We start from the raw sequence: 20,477 nt of genomic DNA on the forward strand, positions 1-20,477 counted from the left end.
GTGCATTAATTGCAATATGTTCTGGCAAGCAATAGAAATTAACCTGCATTTTTAAGGTTTCCAAAATATGCTATTAAAAAGTGAATAACTCAACAATCCAAAAAGCTGTTGTTTTCAGACACACATGTATTATTTCACAAACCAAAGGAAAAACAGAATCACTAAACACAGTGCAGGAATAATATGTACTTAAAAAGGGTAGAGGAGACATAATTGTGCATGGGGCAATGCTAGGCTCAGTTGACGGGTTGACCAATGTGCAGTCCCAGACACAGGCATTCAAATAGTCACAAGCATGCTGTTGATAGTGATGTATAGCAGGGAAGTAGTCTTCCTAGGATTCTGGGGATCTCCCCAGTAGACATAGACAGCAATATAACTCTGACAAAGATTCCATCTCTTCTTAACTCTGCTAAAATGCTATTGTGTGCTGTTCACATCTCTGTTTGCCGAGATTTATGCTTACTTTTATTTAGCAAATGTTGGGAAAATGTTAGAACTTCAAGATTTATACTGCAGTCTATATATTTCTGTCCTAATGACACCTGTTTCCCATATTTGTTGACCTGGGGTCTCCAGGCAGAAAGTAAGGATAGAAGTCCCATATGGGAACACATACAGCAACAGAAATTTGACAGAAGAGCTGGCTCTTTTATCTGAAGAAATATGGAGTATGATTTAATGTTATTTCAGTCAGATATGGGGAGCCAAGGTTATTAGCAGTGTAGGACAGTGAATGTTACCATGTTATAAAAACATGACTAGTCAAAGTGAGCAGACTACAGAGTTAAGACCAGTGCAGATACATCACATCCTGGCCTTGCCAAAATTCTATTCCAAGCCTGCAGCATATTTCGTGTAATAAAGTATACACATTAATAAGAACCTTGATTCTATTTCTTCCATCAGAAAGGAGGTTGTGTCCACTGGTTGTGAAAGGAACAACTACTGTATGATAAGGTTTAAATTAGCATTATTTAGACTAAATTTAGCTCACTGTTAAATTTTAATCAATTCATTTTTAGTCATTTCTATGTTTGGATCAAATTAAGCAATAAGCCATATGAGAAATAGCTAATCACAAATTCCTGGACAGTTAGTACTTTGCTATAATAAATGGATACTACATATTCTATAATAAGTGAATATTCATTACAGTAATAAGTGAGACCATGTAATTAAAGGTTACAATCTACCTTTCCTTTTGCTAAGATACTTGAGACAAAATTAACAATCTGCATTGCGTATTGCCTGAAAATCTTCCTTTCTCATATTATATATTGATAAATAAGGGGAGATAAGGTAGCACATTATTACGTAGAATGCATTTTCTGCCTGCTGCTGTATTGCATACAACATTTTGTTTTTATGAATATAAATTAGAAATACTGGAGATTATATCTGTAATTGTTCAATTTTTGGGGTAAAAGCTAAGATACCTCCATAGATTGAATGAAATTGCAAGGATTTGCATCATTAATCAAATACTTACAGTGAGATTGAAATTAAACAGAGGCAGTAGAAGGCATTTTTTTTAGGACTGATAAATTTATCTGAGTTAGAACAGCCAGCTTAAGACAGGCAAGAAATACTGTGATATGTCTCTCACAGGGAGAGCTATTGATTTAGCTCAATAAAGGGAGCACAGTTTAGATGTGCTTCATAACTTCAAAAGATGAGTGGGATTGCTTATGACTCATGATATTTTTCTAACAAAGATCCAAAACGTACTTTCAAAAAGGGGCAGTGAGTTGATGGGACTAAGGCTTTAATTTACAGCAGTTTATGACTGTATCTTACTCTTAAAAGTATGTTGCAAGTGAAAATATTATGTGTAGTAATGAAAGCAGGAGGCCACTCTTTTTTTTCTCATTTGCCAGATCACCCTAAATTGTAAAAACAAACTCTAATGGCTGCTATCCTGGCTTTCTCAGTCTAAATGGGTCCTGCAAACTAGTAATTCTCAGTGTCACCCATCAGGGTTTCTCTGTGGTCTATGTACTTCCCCAAGTGGTAATAGAAATATGTGAATGCCAGACCTAGAAATATGCTCTAGGCTTGCATATTTTATTTCTTTATCTTCTTTTAAAAAACACTATTGATCCAGCTGAATGATTGCCATGAAAAACAGGCCTCTTGTTGGGAGATCGGTTAAAAAATACAGAACAGTGATTAACTATTCAAGTCCTTTTTTTTAAGAAGCAGGCCAAGGAGAAAATAAAAAACATCTTAAAAGGTCGACTGAACCTAAATAGATTGTGAATTACTCCAGATTTATCTTTTAGAATAAAATATATGTCTACTCTACCCCAACCTCAGCCTACAGAAAAGATTGTAGAGAGTTAATTATCAAGGATAGGCCGCACAGTGGTTACAGAATAGTGAGAGGTAAAAGTCTCACTCAGAGGAATAGTAAACGTCCTATAGAATCTGACTTCAAGGACACTAATCTTTCAGTATTTTGTCTGATTTGCAGGATATTCCAAATTATATGTGTATTATATTTGTCATATGTAAAATAATTCTACACTCTGACCAACCTATTGCTTAAAGTTTGCCAATGACATAAGATTTATTTATTTAGTTTGAATAATTATGTTCTCGGGAGAATACAGCACATATACAAAGAAATAAGTAGTTCTTTTGCTAAGAATTGTTTTTAATAAAAAAAATTATTAGCAATATTTGTTAAAAAAAGGACCTTTACACTCAAAAATGTAATTCTACCAATGCATCCCTCGATGTATGATGATTAATAATAACATAGACATGTCAGGTGTAAAATGTTGTGATATTGAAATACTTACACTTGCAGAGCATTCACTTCCTGCTTTGAAAGGAGAAAATGACTTCAGTTTGCCAAAGCAATGCACACTGGGATTGCCTTGTCATCAGCAGAGCATTGCTGGGAAATCTCATCTGTAATCTCACGAGATCTCAGGGAAAGGCATTTTCCTTCCCTGAGATGATGTGGATGGTCACATGTCTAGTCACATGTGCCAGAATTCAAGGCAGTAAAAAGAGAGCTAGTAATCTGCCCTTAGTAAACATGGCCACTGTCAGAAGACTGGGTAAGAAAAGACAAATAAGGTATGCAAAGAATACAAAGCCGGCAATTATCTAGAAGTATGTGTTTGTGATTGTCATTGCTAAACATTTCTAAAGGTTTGCTTGTTGTTATTTTACAGATATGGGTAAAGGTCATCTTTAATGATTTGACATCCCAGTACAATCACACAAGGGTTTCATAGTAACATAGTATGCAAGGTTGAATAAAGACCAAGGTCCATCCAGTTCAACCTATGCATGTGAGTGCATGTGAGTGTGTGTGTATTTATCTGGCTCTACAACTTCCCAAATCACTGTAGATCCTGCGAAACAAGTAGTTTCTTGAAATTATTAATGTTATCAGCAGATACCACCGCCTGTGGGAGAGAATTCCAAGCTTTCACTACTCTCACAGTGAAATACCCCTTGCTATTTCTAAGATTGAATCCCCTCTCTTCTAACCTCTTGTTGTGTCCCGGGGTTCTCAATACAGTTTTGGGATTAAACAGTGTGTACCTAATAATGTGGTCCTCGTTGATGATTTTAAAGACAGCAATAAGGTCCCCTCTTAATCACCTCTTTTATAAGGTGAATAAGTTAAGATTTTGAATGTGGCCCTCATAACTCAGGCCTTCAATCCTTTTAATTAATTTTGTAGCCCTTCTCTGAACTTTCTCCAGTTCCAGGACATCCCTCCTGAGAGTCGGCGACCAGAAATGTACCACATACTCAAGATGGGGCTGAACCAATGATTTATAAAGTGGAAGTATTACTCTTTGATACCTTACTACAATTCCTATTTTAATACATGCCAGTATCTTGTTAGCTTTGCTGGCTGTAGCTTGGTATTGCTTACTATTGCCAAATCTGTGATCTATGAGGACTCCCAGGTCTTTTTCTTTTTCTGACTTCCCTACTGTAGTAGTTTGCGCACATATTCTTTACTCCCATGTGCATAACCTTACATTTTTCAACATTAAATTGCATTTGCCATCTTGTAGCCCATGCCTCAATTTTGCTTAAGTCCTGCTGTAGTGCGAATATCTCCTGTTTGGAATTTACTGCTCAGTTTAGTATCAACTGCAAAAAATTAAATTGAGCTATTTAGTCCAATCTCTATGTCATGGATGAATAAGATGAAAAGAATTGGTCCCAGGACTGAACCCTGGGGCACCCCACTCCTAACCCTTGCCCAATTAGCGAATGATGCATTTATCGCTACCCTCTTGGTCTGTTCTTGCAGCCAATTGTCCACCCATGTTCATACAATTTAATCTAGACATATAAACCTTAGTTTATGGATTAAACATTTGTGGGGTACTGTATCGACTGCTTTAGCAAAGTCCAGATAATTCATGTCTACTGGCATCCTTTGTATTTTCAGAATGCATGTGCACCATGTTTATTACGTTACATGACTTACCTAAACCTGCACCATTCTATGCAATGTTCCTGATAGTTTTTCTGTTATATGTTTATTGTTAACAAAGCTTTACAGTAAGGGATATGTTTAGAAGAGTCCAGCAGATCCCAGCATATTCATTGGCACTGGTCACATATTTTGTAGTTTTTGCCCAATTAATGTTGCACCAAACCTTGGTGTGCTACAGTCTCAGTTTGTTATAGATATGCAGGTCTAAATCCAGAGAGAACATGGTGGAGAGAGACACAAAGCTATACTCCTTTTGGCTACAAATGGTCTTAAAAGAGGGAGGTAAAGACAAAATTATGATTTCTTGTTTAGTAAATTGGATACTTTCCAAAAAAGTTACCCATGTTCAGAAACTGATTTATAAGTAATGGGTTATATTTAGAATTTTAAACTACTCTGACAACTTGTGGTGTAGTTGGCTATATCATCTACCCAGCCAGTCATGCTCATAACACTGTAAGGAAACATATAGGATTGCTAAAGATTCTTAAGCAGACAAAGTTCAGTGTTAGTTATATTCAAAATGAATATATATTAATATTTAGTTGGTTTAAGTGGTGTTTAATTATCTACAAAATTGCACTTTTATACTTTTGAAGATCACCCTTTTATTTTGCCTCTAGCCATTTTGTTTTGTAGTAGCATTAATACAAAACAATAACAAAACAATGTGCAAGTTTATATAATTATATATTGGTCATTTTAACAAGATTAAACACTGTGATGTAAACCATTACTTTTTTTCTTCTTCTAATAATTTCTTCTGTGGTTTTCTCTAACAGGTGGAGAAGTCCCATTTAATACAATGGCAACACGAATGATGATGGGAGCTTGGTGGCTTTTTGCCTTAATTGTAATTTCTTCTTACACAGCAAACCTAGCAGCCTTTTTGACAGTATCTCGGATTGAAAGCTCTATTCAGTAAGTATTACTATTGTCAATACTAGAAATGTTTTATCTGTTTTACATTTTTAAATACAGTATTGTAGACATGCCCAATTTCAGTAATTTTTTTTAATGGAGTATCCCCAAGTGTAAAGTGAATGAATATATAAAACGTGTTCTTTTAGTTTTGGATAGAGTAGGGCAGGGTTAAAAGCCCTGTACATTTATTTTTTGCTGCCTGTGTACCAATGGGGGAATTACCCTTCACTTTCTCTCCCAGGGACTCTCTTCTCTTCTTGTCCCAGAGATGCAACTGGAAGATAAAGTAAAATATCCCATAATGAGTTCCCATCTTAGAAAGCTATTCCCAGAACTGTTGTACCCATTGGAAGATTTTATCTTACATATTCTTCTGAGGATAACTCTAAAATTTTGGATTTCCCCTAACTTTTTTTCTTGGTCACAATGGTCTACAGAAAAAAATAGAGGGGTGAATCTCCCCTATGGTAACACAGACAACAACAAAAAATTGGCAGATGGTCTAACCTTTCTCTACACTATCCAAAATAAGTTTTGCCTAAAGACAGACTTTAATTTCTATCCATGACCTCGTTCGGAACAAGTCACCTCACTTTTTGTTCCGGTGACAGGAGGGGTTTTAATAGCGGAAGACACGTACAGTAATAATAACATGACTAAGGTTCTAACCCTTCACCTTTTAACCAGAAACAGGTTTTATTGTCTGTGTTCACACTGGGGAGATTACCTGTTACTTCCTGTGCTAACATGGATGTATGGGGACACAAACCAGAAATTAAAACCAGAAAGATATTTTCGCCATGCTTCTGTGTAGAAAACGTAAATTATTTAACTGGAGTTGGGTTTTAAGCCAGGTGAAGATAAACTTTTCTCTGGATAAAAAGTTGGAATGACCTTTAAAGTGACAATATAGTATAATTGCTAAATGTGCAGTTTTGTTTATCCTCCACATACCACTTTACTTAACAGGAAAAATAATGGTTTGTGATATTTTTTTAAAATAAATGAGTTTTCTTTCTCATTCATTGAGGGATGCAGCATTTAGAGACATTTGGATTATACTTTCGTCTACAGGATTTGAACACTAGCAAACAAAAAACAGTGATCAGCCTGGTATACCCCTTACATGAAACCATTTTCTTTTCTTTTCCTCAATAATATTTTTACTTCACTGAAGACTTTTCTACATGCTGCTTGAGCTAGTCTATTTTTGCAGCTATCCATATTCCTGTATCCTCAGCAATAGCTTTGGAGGCTGTACCTAGACCCTCCTGTACCAAAAGACTACAGGTCCTGTCTGGAATAAGAGCTTTGGTGTCATGTAGATCCTTCCCCTCACTGCCTTAATTGCAAAAGACAAACAACTTCACCTCGGTTAGTCCTTTCTGCAGCTTACATTTACCAGGTCACCTCCAGGTAGTTGAACTTCTCCTGCTTTTAGCAGCCAGTTTGTGAGTGAAGTTGTCCCTGTCAAGCAATGCAACATATTGGATCCCAAACACAAGGGAATCAGTCCTTCTGTACCGGGTCTTTCCGGATCATGTGCTGTGAGGATACCACTCTTTTAGCTTCACCCTCCAGAGATTGGACAAGAATCTAAAGCCAGCAGCCTGGGAGTAATTGTCACTGGGGTTGGTTAACATCGCAGTTAACCCTTTACACACACAAACAATAGCTGCCACCATGTGTTTTAATGGAAACAGCAAATGATGTGACAATTCTAATCTTAAGCAATGCCTGTGATGCTCACTCTTCCTCCAGATAGGCCTTGTGCAGCATCTTTTTGTGGGCCTTCTAGAGGTTGTCACTGAGCCAGCCTCCACTTAAATCAGAAAGGCCTGTGTGAGACAGGAGAGCTAAAGCACTTCATGATATTTCACCTGGCCCTCTCATAATGTCAGTTTCCTAAATGCAGCCATATTTGTATTCACCCATATGCTACAGTATTAGAAACCATAGATCATTGTACATTGTGAAATTGGCTTTTCATACATACCAGATTTAAAAAGCCTGTAGTGTTTAGCTTCCTCAGAAGGGTTAATGTGTCTTTGGCCCCTTGCCATCCTAAGACAGAGTTGCATGGTATGTATGCGACCAGTGCTTCATGATACATCTACATATCTAGTTATTATTATTGTATTGCCCCTAAGTCCAAAAAGATTAATTTTGTGTTGTGTTTGGAAACTATTTTTTTTAAATAGGGCTATTTGCAGGTCAGTCCAGGTTATAACAGAACCAGAGTTGTTGCCCATAATACATATAGGACAGCCTTCGGCTAAATATGAAAAAAGTACATATAGTAAATATATATAGGAGATATTCGGTACGCCCCTTGATACCTTGATAAAGTGCATATATTTTTTTTAGTACATTCTTGGCTGTCCTATATGTATTAAATGTATGTTTGTTTTTTTATACTTGTGCATTTTAGATTAATTCATAAATAAATATATATTTTTTATTAATTTTTTTTGAAGATTTTGAAATTATGATGGGATCCCCTTATGGGGAAAAGCTCTGGTTCTGTGATAACTAATAATAGGGGATCAACCATGATATATACTTCCTTTGCTATATATTGTATATTTTATGAACCTTCCTTCCCCGTTTATATGTTCAGTCCAGATTATCTAGGTGGAATCTACTTTTTTGGGATCTGTCAATTGATAACTAATTAGTGTTCTGGCTGTCACCCAGTGCTTTATGATTCCCCATTAAGAGCTTGGCCCTAAAACCATAAAACAGTAATAACACAGGCCTGCAAATCAGAACTCTGGTGCTCTGGCATTCAAGGGGGGAATTAAATAACTTTTGAAGACTCTCTAAAAAACAAATATTCAGTAATATTATCTAATCTTGTCAATGTCAAGTGGTAAATTTCAACAAACTGAGGGGACAATGGGGTTTCCTAAATAGGTTTGGTGTGCCCAGACCTCATTACTGTCACGAGATCCACTGACAGTTCTGAGGCAGCCTGCAAGTGCTTCCTCTACTAAAACTGACAGCCTTGAATGTTGTCCACTGCATGGAACTCTACATTCCTTGATTCCTTGGTGTCTTCCTTAGCTCTGTTGGATGTGACCACCTCTGCAGCCTTATCTAGAAGGATTTCCCTGCAATTAAGCAGGATTTCATGGGTCAAACAGCAACTTTATTTGTCGACTCTAACCATAGAGCCTATCAGTGCATCTCAATGCTTTCCCCTACTGAATCATTATTGGATCTGCATACAGGTTTAGTAGCCTTTGCTGCAGAGGCTCTATCTGATTAACAGTCTCACAAATACTTGACAGATGGTATACCAGAGGAGTCTACGGCATCTGCCATAGCTACCAGTGTTAGAGAGATTGTTTAAACCCTTAATAATGGTGTATGTACCACCTTAAAATAGAAGAACAGCTTGTAGCTTCTATTAGTGTTGATACCAGCCTTGGATCCCTCATACTTCAAAAACTTTTCAGGTGAATATCCTACTGCAAAACATCCCGTATAGAGTCTGGGAAACTCCTGACTATTTACACCTCCCAAACATATTGCAGCTTCTGATAAGAAGTGGGCTCTGTTGATCCAACAATGTCACATCCTAATAAAGAATTCATGATACCTGTTGAGGATGCACCAGTGATTAAGGATCCAATGTTTAAACATTTTTTTTTTCAAAAACCTTGCTTTCTCTGGCGGGCCCTGCATTGGAACATGGTATGATTGTGCTAATAGTCTGTCAAACATCAGGGGCAAGAATAAAAATCATAAAAATGATCCAGTTTCTATTCACACTGACCTTTTATTTGCAGAGTATTTAAAGCTCATGATGGCTGCCCTACACTATTGTTTAGATAGGTCTCCCAACTCAATTCCCAAATTAGTCTTCTATCAGTGGTTTACTCACCAAATATTTGTAAACTAATACACATTTTGTGGTCCATCCATCCCTGCATGGTATAAGGGCTGATGTACATGGGCATCAGACTTATAAGCAAGTCAAATGCAGTATGCAGCCTGGTGCTTATGAGTGGCGTTGACTTATATCTGGATTATTTAATTCATTGCTGAATTGCACACAGAGTAGTTTCAAGCCACATGTGACTTGCATTGAGAAGCTTCTGAATTACTGTGGGGTACATGGAGAGTGCTTTGGAGCCTTTGGAGACTTAAAGAGGGTGGCAACACTTTTAGCAGTTTAGAATTCTTCAATGTAGGTGCCGCTCCCATGCATTTTTCCTGTTCTTTAGAATATATAGTGACAAAGCCACACCAGGTACGCCAACTAAGAGCTGTATTTCTAAGGACCTCTTACCCAGGTCCTTTCCATCTTAAATAGAAATTACTAGCATTTTTTATATATTTTTTTATATCTTCGTTTAACTGCTCTTGGGATTTTATAAAAATCATATATTTTATGGCTTTTATTTTAAGAGTTATGGGTTACAGAGAAATAGTGTTCTGTATTATTATTACTATAAATGTATTATTATCAAAATTCAGTTTGAGCTTGAATTGGATTTAAGATTTGACCCCTTAGGGTATGATGACTATAACAATAATTTTTAACCCTAAGGGCTACATGTTAAAATCCTAAATCTGCACCTTTCACTAACATTGGAAGCCCATGTGAGAAAGACGCACCGCAAAAGTCTTCATTGAGGCAGTGCCAATTGTACAAAGTATACTTCTAGTGCTGGCTGTTGCTTGTTACACTACAGGTATGCAGGCATTAAACAACTCCAAAAATCTGTGCCACAGTTCACACAGATTCCTGTACAATTAATTTTTAGTTGATCCTGCTTTAAACAGAGACTATAACCTCTAACGTGGCACCCACTATTGTAAGCATTTAGGACAAGTCCTTCTATTTTCACATATTAATTTATAATGACTACCGCAATCATAAACTGAGGAACAAAACTTAATTCCCAGACTTGCATTACTCAGCTAAAAAGAGAGAATATTCAGCACAGCGTTTCCTATTAATATAATTTATAGCACAGTGTTTTTATTCTGAGGATGTTTTATTCAGCTGAGAAAACATGAGCTAGAATCCTCCTAAAATGAAAGAGCAAACACATTTTTCATTATAGTTTGTAGTATAAAATGAGTGTAATTAGAGGGATTGGTATTCACGAGGGACCAAAGTCATAACCAGAAGGGTTTAGTTGACAAACTGCTCCAAACAGAAAGCAACATTCTTGGAAATAATTATATGGATGCTTCTAACATTGAATTATTATAAAACAAAAGCATTAATTAGTTCACTGAATGATTATATTTATTTTTCTCTCATTAAATTGTATCCTCCGAGAACTTCAGTTGGCAACACTACTTACACTTAAGCTGGAGAAAAGTCATCATTATTGCATGATTGGATTTTATAACACAATTGCTTGCACAATAAGTAATTATTGTAACAGTGATAAATGTAATTATTTATTATCTTAAATTGATTATATATTTTTTAAGTAGAATTCTGGTACAGATAGTTTTCTGTTTACCAAAGAGAAGGATCAAGATATATCAACAAAAAATCAAATGTATAAGTTGTATACAATCTTTAAATTTTACACTTACTTTAATTAAATATTAATGACAAATGGACATTCCCTCTTAAAGTGACCTTGATGCTATACTATTTTTTTAACTAATCAAAAGCATGTCTATAAAAGTGTAAATGCTTACCTTTCCTACTGTCCATTTTGCCAAATACTGCTCCGACCCTGAACAATCTTCATGTGAATTTTGCAGGGCACCTGACACTTCTAGTAGTTTATTTTTCCCGTGTATACTGCAGCACTTACTGGTCCCTATTGCTGACCTCTACAGCAGGAAAGATAAGAGAGAGTTGTAAAAAACTCACAGAAGTAGCAGTTTCCCTGAAGACAAATAAATATTATTCAGAATCGGAGTTGTGCACAAGGCAAGGAAAGTATTTACAGTCCTCTTTTATAGGTATACCTTGATTTTTTAAAAAAATTAAAATGACATGATCATTTTAAAAACAGTATGATTTGAGGAAAATCGGTCACCTTAAATAATTCAATTAAATTAATTGAGATTAATAAGGGTTGATGTTATATATACATGCAAACATGCTTGAACTGAATTGCATACTTTTTATTGACAGTTTTCATTTCCACTAGTGAGTTATTTCACAGATAGGAAACCCTTATATAGAATGTAAGTTTTATATATTCATACATTGTGGCATGCAACATAGTATGGTAAAATGGGTTCGCTGAAAAACTCAGACTGAGTAATAAAACTATTGACAGTGCGCATTTGAAAATGTAATGGTCAGCCAGGAACATCAGTGCAGTCTATGATCTGACCCTTAGGCTTCATGGGACCATTATTGACCAGAAACAGTTCCAATTCCCTTTAAAACTTTACATTTTTATTAACTTTTCTGCATAAACAGGGAAAAAGAAAGCTCGGACCAAAACATTGTATGCAATCCAAACTTAAGGATATTACAGCACATTCAAGTTGAACAATGTGTCATCATTGGAAAAAACAAGAAACAAACAAAACCAAAAACCTTGATAATAATATGTATAGGCACACAAAATCCAACCTTGTGGAACATCCATGAAGCATAGATGAGACCCAGTCATACTAATCAGTTTTCCAGTACAATACTATGCTTCATAGATATTCCAAGCATTGGTCTTAGTAAAACAAATTGTCGATAAACAAAGGAGGGATGAGCATAAAGGGGGGATGAAGTTAAGTAGGGGGGAGAGGTTAAGGGGTATAGAAGGGACAGAAATGGGGGGCTGAATGTTTTATCAAACCGAGAAAAATATTAAATCTGTATTGCCTTATGAAAATATTTTGGGGAATGTGTTCTATATGCTAATATTTTTTCATATAACCCTTGGTTTTTGACGTTAGAAACAACTTCCTGTAGAGATGGGATGTAAGGCATCTTCCAATGCTAAGGACTAACCAAGCGGGCTGCGAAAAGAAAGTGCATAACAATAGTACGGAAGTTGGGTGGATGAATATCGATTCCAATGATTAGTAAAGCCATGTGTTGAGAAGGAACAGTTAAGATTCCGGTAAAGGAGGCTAGAAATTTAAACAAGGATACCCAAAACCCTTTAATTGACTTAATTGTTTTAGATGACCTAAATATATGTATCAGATTGACGATTTGACCACAGTGTCTCCAACATAGCGGAGTCCAATTCCCTTTAACCAGGCTTTGCAATTGTCAGCTAGCAAACCTCTGGTATATACCTTCAGTATATTTACAGTCTACTTTTTTTCATTAACAGAAATAAAATACCATTCCCTTTTGCTCACAAGAAGAGTAAAATGTTAGATTCCTATGTTTCATAAAGGGAAGCATGCATATATTCCCAAGACATGATAATGTATATGTAAAGGTTTTGGACATAGAACTACATGTACACTGCACAGAGATTGCAGAAGTGCTGGAAAGAGATAGATCACTAATCAGTAGGGAATAATAGTTTGTAGATGAATCATCTACTGTAGGTTTCACTTCAGAAATGTGTGAAATGGATTCAGGATTGCTTCTAGGTAATCTCAAGTGTCTGTTTTCTGGCAGGATACATAAAGGGATGTGTCTTGTGATAAAGTCAGTTTGTCTTTGAAGCATTCTATGAAAGTTTACTAGGAGACATGAAGTTTTAGACAGGAATGGTGAGCACTTATAATACATAATCTTGTGGGTAGAAGTAATATAGAACAAGAATAGCTATGTGAAAAAATATGTGGAGAAGAAAAATTTCCCTGACAGAGCATAACAAATAAAAATAATAGTGCTTAAATGTGGTTATTCTTTTGTAATAAAGGAAATACTTAACAGCCAATTTACTTAGCTACATGTCATCTTTAATGAAAAATGCAAGCATTTCTTAAGTCACCTAAAATAAAAATAAAAACTGTGATATATCAAGCAATTCATTGCAGTTGTCCATATTTACTGAGCAGTTGTTTGAAAGTAATTGTTCTGGGTAATTTAACATTTATAAAATTACATCTATGAAAATGGTACTAGTTTGAAGAAATTTGTAAATGCTGAGGAAAAAGTATAAACATTAGGGGGGTGATTTACTAACCTAAACACACACACACACCAGGTGTGTGTGATTTTCACACAGCAAAACGTATTTATCAACCAAAAAGTCTCTAAAAGCATATTTCCACTAATGCCATATATGGAAAAATCATGCACATGATGCATATATAATGCTGCTTCACAGTTTAGACAAAAATGGTTAGCTCATGCATTTACATTCCTGCGTTCATCAACGCAAGCAACATAACATAGAGCTAATTTACACCACATTACCTTGCAATTCATTGCAGGGCTTTCCACAACACACCTGCTGGGTGTGTACACACTACAAAGGTGTTTCGATTCCTCCCATAGATCATGCTGGGAGGGAACACACTAAAGAGGTGTATACACGTTTGTGGTGTGTTTAAAATGTTAGTAAATCAACCCCTAGGCCTTGGTGTAGAATACATGTTTCTGATACTCCCAAAATTAGGCATTTTATAGTTATGCTGCATTATTGTTACTAAGCCCTGCCAGAATGTCTATGTGCAGTTAAGTTAATGTATATTCAAGTTCTGAGTGGGCTATCCAGAAACATAGATCATAAGGGCCAAATACTTTAAGCACTTAACACTGAATATAAAAAAGGAGTATCGGTCAAATAAAACACTTACATACCTTGCTGCAGTCAAGGGGCTCCCTAGGAGAAAAGCAGACTGATCTTTAATGCTAGTGAAATGCTACTTGCTATAAATCAAGTTATGGTGGAGAAAAATTAAAATAGGTTTGTAGTGGACTGTAAGGGAAAGCGATGCAGCAGAATACATTATTTCAGTTGCATTTCATATCTCATTTCCTGTAATAGGGTTACTTTTGCATTCACGTAACACATTTATGTTCAGCTATACACAGTTATTTTTATTTGTGTATTCATACAGTAAAATATTGGCATAGAAACTATTCTTTGAAAACCCAGCTCTACCCAAAATTATGTTCTTTTTCCTGCCTTTGCCACAAGATGCCATACACTGTTAGATTTTTGTTCATACAAACATACATTTGATAATGCCATCAGAAACTTTATGAATGTTGGTCAAAAGTTTGTTTGATTTTAACATTTAATTTTGTATAAATGGAGTTTCCCGCACAAAAACCACATTCACTGTTAGAATTTAATTTACTAGAGATAAATATTTCAACCTGCTCCTTTAACCTTTTTTGTAACTATGGTCAAAAATTATCATGGTTTTGACCCCATTAACTATTAGAAAATTGCATGAACCAAAATGGTAGTAATTAACTAGTTAAACCACCAGGCAATGTGCTATATCTCTATTGGTGAGATATTTAAGCTGTAGTGAGAACAGCCAAATCATCTGGTGCACAAGAAGGAATTTAGACATTATGACAGGGAGATTATGAAGATCACACTGTTAAAGTATGTACAAAATATAGGAAGCCATAGGCTGACCCATGATACCTACCAGACCCACCCCGCCCTACCCCCCATATAACTAAAATATAACCTTTGAGTAAACTGAACTTGATTTAACACTTAAAGCGATCCTCTCTATGTTAAAAAAAAATTAATTAGAACAAGCATCTAACAAAAGCTGACTACATACCTTGCTGGTAGACTGTTTGAAAATGTTTACTCTTTTTTACACATAATTTCTTTATATAAAGAGTTTAAACTAAATATTTCACAGTATAGGAAAGTGGAGAAAAAGATTGTAGGTTGCAGCCTACAACACAAGTAGACCTGAAAAGATTTACAGCACAATAATAATCAACAAACATAAGTATATTCACAGCATCACACCAAAGGTATGGTTACATTGAAAGAGTACTGAAATGGAAGAATATCAACTCCACAGAATGAAAAGAACACACTCCTTCATCAGAAGGTGCATCCTCAGCGCTGAGGCGTAATATTACATATGGACACCATAATGGTATAAAACATAAACTCAAGGGATGTCAGACTGAATGCCATTAGTGATCAGGGAAAGGGGAGAAAGGAACACAATGAAACATGAGAGAATCATAGAGCAAAAGCTAGTAGAGTAGCAAGAAAGGGAATGAGTGAGGTAAGCAGTAGAGTCTCAGAGGTACCACCAAACCCATGTAGATATAGTCTAAATTTCGGTAGAAAAACCCCACAGGTGCTCAAATTCCCTTGAGTCCAAAAAGGAAAGCCAGGTGTGTCAGGTATTAAAAAAATAATAATTTCTGTACCCTGAAGGAAACAGTTGAGATCTTCCATGTGTCTGATGTCACTGAGTTTCTGAAACCAGAGCTGGGGCGTGGGGGAAGCAACTTGCTTCCGCAGAGAGAGGGAATGCAGGCCTGGGCAGCATTGACCATATCAATGAGAATGGAGGATTTGTAAGCCTTAATAGAGTGTTTATTGTGGTGTAGTAACAAAAAAAAGCTGTATCATCAGGAATTGAGATGTCCAAAAATTTTTGAATGATCTCCCTAATCTGGTTCCAAAAACTGGATATGGCAGGGCAGAACCAAAAATGTGTAACATATCTGCCAGAGAGGATCCACAGCACCAACAACAGTCAGCAGAGTCTGGATAGATGACATGAAGGGCAAGAGGGGTCCTTTACCAATACGTAAGTATCTTATAACCAGACTCCTAGAACTTATTGTGAATAGATAATTTAACCCTTTTGCTGTCATGTATATATCTCATATGCCAGTGGCAGCGGGCTTCTTTAAACAGACAGCCACCGCAACTCTGTTTGAATTTGTAAAGGCAACTGTCGGCTTTACAGTGGAAACAATTCTGGTGGCTCAGCTGCTGGCAGATAGCTTCCCGGGGTCGGAGAAGTGTGGTCCATCCCTCCTGTGAGCCTGGGACCAGCATGTCGGCGGCAAAGCCCGAGAGGAGACTGGTGAGCATTAATTCACTATCTCCTCCCTGCTCTAAGGAACTAGAAGTCAAAATTAATATTGGAGATCTTTCTCAATTACCACTGAGCACACTGCATCACCTCTGATGCTTCAATAAGACACCAGTGCCACAGTCGGGAAGTCGGGTCACATACAGATAGGGTCATCAAGATCGTAGCATGGCTGGACAAGGCTATATGTCCATTATCAAAGCCAATCACAAGTGGAGGTACACTTTGGTGCACCAGAAAGAGGTCAATGAGGGTAAAAGTATTGTGGGAGTTCAAGAAATATGTATGATCTCTGGCTGTAGGATGATGAATCTTCCAATCATCACTATTGATCATAAGTTGATGAGAATGTAGCAAGAGTTTAAGACATGTACGGGTAGCAGAAAAAATTATGGGAGGTGGATCTGGAGGAGTCCATGCAGGGGTTCAGGACCAAATTGAGAGTTCCTTCCTTAAAAACCATCCACTATGTTATCTTCACTGTTTTTAAGAGCCCCACCATTTCTGAATGTGTCAAATAATGGGTCCCTGCCACTTACTATAGTTCCTCCCGCTAGCTCTTATTACATTTTTTTTCACAACTACACAGTTACTTTAAAATGAAGGGTCTTTTTATTGACTATGGCTGAAAGCACCAAAAAAACAAACAAACAGGCAAATGCATATGTTCAGGTAACCAATGACTTGACTTTAGAGACTGCAGTTTCATCTCTAAAAAATGTCTACAGAATGCAAGCCGCATAACAAATAATAACTGAATAAACACAGCAGCTATTTTTCCAATTATTTAGTGATCAATGTCTTTCTTGCTTGCAAGCTTTATTGATGGCCAGTTCTAATAATATTATTATATTTATACGTAAATATCTCTTTGCTATGGCATGAAGAAACATTTTCCTCTATTTATTCTTTCTCTAATCCCTATTTGGTAGTTTAAAGTGCCCATTAATTTAATTACCTTAACTGGTTTTGAATTTCCACCATTATTTTGGTTTCAATTACATGTTTCCACTAGACAAGGTCCAGCTACTGTTTCTACAAGCTTTGTTAAATTTCCGGGTGTATGTTTAAAATGTCTAATTACTAACAACGCAAGTGACAATGCTAATAATGTTTAATTGCCACATAGATCCTTACACAATAGCTAAATGTTCAGTTTGCTTGATAGTATTCTAATATAGTTAAGTTGAGGAAGGAAAGCTTGACTCTTTAACTGGCAGAGAGGTTATCAAATCCTGCAATCATCCACTAAATTAACAAATGTGTAGCTGAATATGTTTACTGTGGGTAATAATTACTGTATATTTAGATACATAGGGGTTAATTTATTTTGTTCCCTTAGCTTTGTGAATGTGGTGAGATTTCACTTTGCAAAGAAAACTCAATCCTTACCATCTTGTCTTGAATTGTATTGTAATTGTAATGTCTTCCTTATATTGTAAAGCGCTGCGCTATATAAATCCTGTATAATAATAATAATAATAATAATTTAAAAATATATATATTTTTGCTTGCTAATGATTGAGTGATAGAAGTCAGCAGAGCTTCAGCTCATTCACGAAACTAAGGTGAAACTTCATCCTGCAAAGTAAATATTCCCTTGAAAAGTGAACAATCTATCTGCCTTTAATAAATCAAACCCATACACTAAAGGGTGGTGAATGGATGAAATTACAATATAAGCTACATATTTAGGTGATGGGAGTCCTATTTAACAATTATATAAATCTGGAATTTCTGTACAGGATGTTAAGCCCATGTTTGTGAAGTGTCCTTTTTTAGGGATTGGTTGCTTCATTCTCATGTTTCCTATTTAGGAATTTGTTTGGATCTTTGCTGTTTCTGAGACAGTTTTGTTGGTGTTGGCCTTAATTGCCCTGACCTCTCATGGCTTTGCAACACAGTACTTTCACGTTCTTTTCTGTTTTTTGCATAGTTTTGGATTCATCTGGCAATGAGTTATGGCAATATTCCACAACCACACCTTAACCCCTGCTAGTTTATCAACTGCGTTTGTGAAACATTTTGCTCATTAGTGAGGCCCTGTCTAGTGTCCAAGTTGTTCAGCTGTCCACCGTCTTCTCCAATGGGGCTACATATGCCCTGCTCTGCCACCCTAACCCTTTCGTTTTTGTAATGTTGTATTATATGCTGCCATTCTTGTCCTTAATGCACTATTTAGGAAGTTACATGCACAATGTCATGGAGTAAAGAAAAGGGTAAAGATGACAGTTCTTAACAGTTCAAAAACAAGTCAGCACTGACAGCTTTCATATTTCTTCCTTCCTTTTAAACTACAGCTTGTCTCTCTATTTAGCACTTGGTTGAAAAAGTTTAAGTTATACAATGCAGTGGATTTAGAAGAGGGAGAAATTAGGAAGGAAAGGACATTCAAAGCCAGGCTCATAGACAAAAATCTGTTCAACTAATTTATTAAATTAAAATTAGGTGTATAACAATAGTTATTAGTAAAAAGCGCTAGAAAATGTTGTAAGATACACACAAAATTGATAAATATTTCAAAGAGGGAGATTTAACCTGTACAATCAAGGTATAGATCATACATTGGATTAAAAACAGTTGATTGTGATTTAATGTTTATCTCTAGCAAAAAAAATGTAAACATAGTAGAGATGGTTAAAAACTCTTGTAAGGTTTTAGTTTTGCTGTACCATTCACTTTCTCTCTCTGTGTTAAAGGTCTTCTGGAGAAATAGAATTAGTGAAAGTCTCGAGCAGGAACAGAAAGCAATAAAACCCTGACAGAGGTTCTATCCATTCCCTAATTTATAAAAAACTGAAAAAAAATTGAGCTACAGATACACTTTAACCACAGGTTCCAGGTGCCATTTTAAAATTGCACTGTTTAGCAGTTATTTGTTTCAGCACTGTTTAGAAATTGTGTCTGGTCTCAGTGGCTGAAGAAAGAGCATGGTGAGCATAGAGAGCATATGAACATAGTGCAACACAGTGCTTTCACGTTCATCACATCATCTGTAATATCATCACTTCCTGTGAGCTCTAGCAGTCATTTCTTAATAGTACTGAGCGGATTTTCTGTGCTCTGTCCCCGTGCAGCAACAGATAACAATAGTGATCTTTGCTTGATGATAACAGTGAGCAATAGATCACTGATATAAATGATCTGTTGCTGCACATGTGCTTGAGTGGGCTGAAAGCTGTAGAACCTCTAAAATAAAAAGTATAAAATAAACTTTGAGTAAAACAATTCCACAGAAATATATAAAAATTCAAGTTATCTGATATCCTTTTAACCATTAGGTTTGATCTGTCAGGGTAAATATCAGAGCTATGCAATAAATGGTATCACTCTAACTCCAAATTTCTAAAGACTACAAGAATTGTGTTTTCCTAAAAGGTCCTAATTCTGCCAAATTACCTAGATATAACCTAGGACATAACAATAAATAAAAAAATATACACTCAAATTAAAGCATTTTCTGTCATTAAAAAATTGTTAGGGTACACAACAAAAGTTAAAAGTTAGGTGTGGAACTGGGATATCTTCAAAGTGAAAAACAAAGGCAAAAACTCTGTTCCTCAAGAGTAGAAAGCACTGTGTTGCAAATAGTTAAAGATGCAGTGTGATCAATTACCTGTTCTACAAAAGCATTTCTTTTTAGAATAAAAAAAAATATTTTCACTAAAGAAACAGTAAAAGAGAGTAAATGTATGTTTCCCATATTCTTGTACACATTCAGAATCTATGCAACTGTACATTGTAGATAGAAAGGGTGTTGGAAATATGAATGTAGCAGACAAGCAAGAAAATAACTTTTTATGAAGACCCAAAACAAAATTTCTTGTGCTAGTAGTAGACGCCTTATCATTCACAACTGGGTAGGTTGCTATAAAGTGCTCACATTGCAATAATGTTTCTTGTGACTCTAGCAGATACCTTAAAATGTATGGCAATACAGGTTGATATAAAATGCCCAATTTTCGAAAATAGAGAAACTGTCACGTACCTTAGGGGAGTCTGAGTTGAGAAGGGCAGCCTCTCTCACAGCTCCGGTCCCGGAGCACCTGGATTGGTTACAGGGGCACCGGGCCACAGAGGGGCAAGGGTGCCAGAGGCTGGTTAGCCTGTTGCGTCTGCAAGACGAGATGAA

At 36.1% G+C, this 20,477-nt stretch overlaps 1 protein-coding gene across 1 annotated transcript in view; it reads left to right on the forward strand.

The window, feature by feature from the left end:
• Positions 1 to 20,477, forward strand: part of GRID2 (glutamate ionotropic receptor delta type subunit 2) — a 383,270-nt gene that overhangs the window by 244,982 nt on the left and 117,811 nt on the right. Inside the window, exon 12 of the mRNA XM_018565404.1 lies at positions 5,263 to 5,401. Within this exon, the coding sequence (XP_018420906.1) occupies positions 5,263 to 5,401 (139 nt within the window). The remainder of the gene's footprint in view (positions 1 to 5,262; positions 5,402 to 20,477) is intronic.

This window comes from Nanorana parkeri, unplaced genomic scaffold (assembly GCF_000935625.1).
Source record: "Nanorana parkeri isolate BGI_ZX_2015 unplaced genomic scaffold, ASM93562v1 scaffold844, whole genome shotgun sequence".
Classification (NCBI taxonomy): Eukaryota; Metazoa; Chordata; class Amphibia; order Anura; family Dicroglossidae; genus Nanorana; species Nanorana parkeri.